Source organism: Momordica charantia (genome assembly GCF_013281855.1).
Source record: "Momordica charantia cultivar OHB3-1 chromosome 1 unlocalized genomic scaffold, Mcharantia_2.0 BLBB01000001.1, whole genome shotgun sequence".
In the NCBI taxonomy this organism is placed as follows: domain Eukaryota; kingdom Viridiplantae; phylum Streptophyta; class Magnoliopsida; order Cucurbitales; family Cucurbitaceae; genus Momordica; species Momordica charantia.
This window is the reverse complement of record NW_028275157.1, coordinates 16,330,238-16,334,504: the sequence shown is the minus strand read 5'-3', so window position 1 is coordinate 16,334,504 and position 4,267 is coordinate 16,330,238. Positions and strand designations below refer to the sequence as shown.

The 4,267-nt window shown below is 39.9% G+C and overlaps 1 protein-coding gene across 1 annotated transcript; it reads right to left on the bottom strand.

The window, feature by feature from the left end:
* Positions 1 to 1,895: 1,895 nt before the first annotated feature.
* Positions 1,896 to 4,063, bottom strand: LOC111005324 (cytochrome b-c1 complex subunit 9). Its single transcript, XM_022276782.2, has 3 exons — positions 3,834 to 4,063; positions 2,663 to 2,710; positions 1,896 to 2,148 (listed from the first exon to the last, which is right to left on the bottom strand). The coding sequence occupies exons 1-3, from the start codon at positions 3,951 to 3,953 to the stop codon at positions 2,098 to 2,100; spliced, it is 219 nt and encodes a 72-aa protein (XP_022132474.1). The 5' UTR covers positions 3,954 to 4,063; the 3' UTR covers positions 1,896 to 2,097.
* Positions 4,064 to 4,267: the final 204 nt, after the last annotated feature.

The following is a 4,267-nucleotide window of genomic DNA, read 5'->3' as shown; positions in this document are numbered from 1 at the left end:
ACCACCTCGCGGCCTTGCAAGGTCCCTTTTAGCTTGATCATTCCAGGCGTCGTCAACCCTACTATGGTGTTCAAACGGCACATCACTGCCTTTCCCTTTTCCTCTATCCGCTCTAGCTCTTCCAACTCCGGTTCTACTTCCTCCAACTCGGTCTCATCTCCGTCGTGCACAACGATCACACGTAGTTGCTGGTTTTTACATCGATGCCCCACGGTAGACTTCTCTTCACATTTGAAGCAGAGTCCCCTCTCTCTTCGTTTACGATATTCCTCTTCCGTTAATCGTTTATAGGTGTGCTCCTTCCTGGCCACTGGAGTTACACCGGGAGTCGTTGCCGAGGTTGGTTTGTTCAATGTTATCTTGCTAGTGGGTTGGGCTTCAGTGATTCTCACAGTTGGCTTCCCTCCCATGGCACCCGCCTTCGCATTTCGATCTACCGCTCCTTCCCCTGCCTCCTGGACCGCTGTGGCTATGTCCTCGATCAAGAGAGCTCGCTTCAGAATCTGTTCCAATCCTATGGGTTCCGTCGACAGTACTTCCACACGAACCAGAGGATCCAATCCATTTAAGAAGGTACACTCCAATACCTCGTCTGTAAGGTGTGGAAGTGGCGCCGAAAGAGCTTCGAAAAGCTCTATATACTCCGAAATGGTTCCTTCCTGTTTAATCGCCAACACCCGCGCACACTGTCGTTTCTCTTTGGATTTCTGAAATCGCAACAATAACCGTATCCTCAAATTTTCCCAGCTGGTGAACCTATTCCTCTTTTCATGATAACGGTACCACGCGAGGGCTACCCCGTCGAAACTAATCACAGACACTATATGCTTCTCCTCCTCTGATAGCTTGTGAATCTCAAAATACCTCTCAACCCGTAAAAGCCAGGAATCCGGGTCCGGACCCGTGAAGATTGGCATCTCCACCTTCTTGAATTTATTTCGATCATACCCGTTTTCTTGGATTTGGATAATCCTCGTCGCCTTTGCTGTCTGTTTATCTTTTTGCGTCGACGACTCTCCCAACTGCGATATCGATGAAACAGTACCACTAGTGACGTCTGCGATGAAACCTTCCAACATCGTTTGGATTTTATCCGTCGTCTTCTATTGCTCATCTACCTTTCCACAGTGTTGCCATCACCACCTTGAGATCGACAATCTCTCTCTCGATCGCTTCGCAACGGGTTCCAGTTTCTTCACAGTCATCCTTACGTCTTCTTCTTCTTCTTCTTCCCAGGTATCGATTTGCTCTGATACCAATTTGTGAGGATCAGCCTCACTTTTGGTATTAAAACGTAGAATCAAATGCCCTTGAGCAATACAAAGCCGACCCACCTATTCGAGAGGGTGGGTATTCACTCCCTAACCTTTTCGCAGCACTCAAAACTAGGATGATCTCCTCCTACCTTTTCCTACCCTTTTCTACTACATGTTGCCCTATTACACGATTTAGGTCCCACCAGCTATGGGTCCCACTACCCAAACCGTTAGCCTCTTTATTCCCCCATCATTTTATTGTACCTAGTACAATTCCCTTTCTACCCCTCCTATGATAAGTCTTCACAATGGGAGGCCTAACAATTACCCAATGTTATTTTGTTGTGTTATTTGTCATGGTTAGCTAAGAAAAAGTTTACTGCTATTGAATTAAATAAATAGAGTTTATTGTCAATAATTCTTCTTTTAATTGAGAGTTCTACCAGCATTTTTAAAAGTAGTTAGTAGCATAAAAATGAAATTAGGATACCTTTAATATGGCTCATTCTTATGTCTAATGCAAATAAACATGATGAATAAGTAGTGTAAACAATATCAAAGAATATCATTCACTTTTCTGATTTTCGATCGATTATTTATCATAAAATGAATGAGCAAACTCGTAACTAAGACAGCCTGTGAAAATAAGAACATTTGATTGATAATCTTCACAAATCAACAGGAAGAAAACCACAACCAACGCTGGAATGCCACCCACCACCATGCTTATGAATTAAGGTGGGGCAAAATCCAACAGGTAAAACTTATTCCAAAAAGATGAATCAGATGACTACTTGTTTGTGGCAACAAATTGTTCATAACTAAATCTTCAGGGAGAATATCATTCTTCTGATTGTCTTTGCCCCAAAACTGAAATATCTTCATACCGTTTCTGCAGCATAAGGGATAATACATTCAATATTCAAAACAAACGTCCTGAAACAATCAAAATCTGATAGTTAAAGGTCGAGTGAGCTTTAGGTTCAACTAAGCACATCGGAAGCTACATTTTTCAATATTATGCGTGCCAACCAGCACCTCAGGTCAGAAGCATGTTGAGTCGGGTCGAGAAGACTGATGGACGGAATAAAACATAACTAATCACACACAGACGGATGAATCAAATCTAAACCTAACTGGAAAATCACTCATGAAATGAAAGTGATGTACACTTCATTTCCATAGTTGCACAGATTCACAGAAGCTTCAATTTCTACTAGCTAAATGTCACATAAATGCAGATCCAATGTCCAAAGTTTGACAGAACACCTAAGCTAGGAGTTCTATTTATGTTGCAACATGTAAAGAAATGGAAAAATGATGAGTGATAACCTTAAAACGATCTAAACAAGAGCTTCTAAATGAAGAAAATCAAAATAAGGAAAGTGTAAGTTAGTATGTCACACCCCAAGATTGTTGTGTTCCCAGTGCTTGTGAACTCCGTAATCAACAGCCTGCAGCAGGAGAACCAAATTGACTAAGAAGAGGTCCAGAGTTGCGGTATCAACTATTGACTAAAAGAGTATTTGGACAAAGTAGAAACACAATTATTCAACTCAGTCCACAAAAAATGGTACATTGGCCATCGAAGATTTTAAAAATTCTTAAAAAGATATGGGAATATGTAGATCAGGATTATACAATGAAACTAATTAGAAGTCGTAGCTTAGTACCAAGATACTCACTAACTAATAAGAAAAAGCATACTGCCGTCAATTCATTAAGTTTACATAAAATAAATGGTTGAACAAGGGTATATCATTTGAGATAGCCACGTCTTGTGGTTGTTATTCATCATGAACCATCTAATTGAAAAGCATGATAAAATCTGAGTTATCTGTGCATATAGTCTGAATTAGACTGAGTCACTCACTTTAAACATTTTTCATACTGTGTATCATTTTCGTCTTGTTACATGGTGAGAGAGATAGATACGATGACTCACCAAGTTTTGTAACTATGCTAAGGAGTTGGATGATGCTCCTTACACAACCCACAAAATGTAAACAGTTAATTATAAAAAATAACCATACAAAAACCAACAGTCACTTTGTAGCAAATAATAGAACAGTCGATGAAATTCAGAACTTTTAGATGAAATACTTCAACCCCTCACCCCAAAACTTTACACAACTCATATGGTGGGTACAAAATATGAATCTAGGCTTAAAATAATGAGGATACTATTAGATTAGAATCGTTAGAACTTTGAAATCCATATAGCATACTCAATCTCCAAATCCATTTATCCCAACACAACCACAGAGTCAATTACAGAATTTCTGGTAGGAGCAACATGTAACCATCCAATTTCAGTTCTTAATCCTTTTTCCCCTTTCTCTGCAGTGTAGGCGTCATGTCAAATAAAAAATGAATATGAAACATAATAAATCCAGTTATATTCAGCTTCCAATATTTCTACAAAAAGAAATGGTTCCTACATCCAAAATCAATTAACACGACGATGTGGTCTATTGCCCGTTGAAATTGCATAATTTTTTCTCATTTCTTTGAATTCCCCAGCAAGAAAATTGTTGGAGGGAGAAAAAGAAAGGCTCCGTAAAGCCTGGTCCTTACCCGCTCTCCAACAAAAGCACCGGCGATTATGAAGGTTACATAAACAGAGTTCCGGCGCATAATTACTCTGTAAAGCCATTCAAGGAGGCCTCCTCCGCTCCTACGAGCTGCAGAATCCATGGCGGCGTTGTATTGGCTTCAGCTTCTCCTCCTGATCTACGCAATTCAGATCGTATTGCTCCCGCGCCGCAACGATGACAGACAATTGAACGGGAAAGTTCTTCACTTCTCTCTTGGTTTTTGATTGATCGGTTTGATTCACCTGAATTACAAACCGAACCGGTTATTGCGGTTCGACAACGGTTTTTTTAGTTGGGGAAAGATTAATTATAAAGATAAAATTGGACAAAAACATACTTTTAACATTCTTTTTGTCTTCCTAATTTTATTTATTTATTCGTTTTTTTGATACAACATGTTCGGAAGGGGATCAA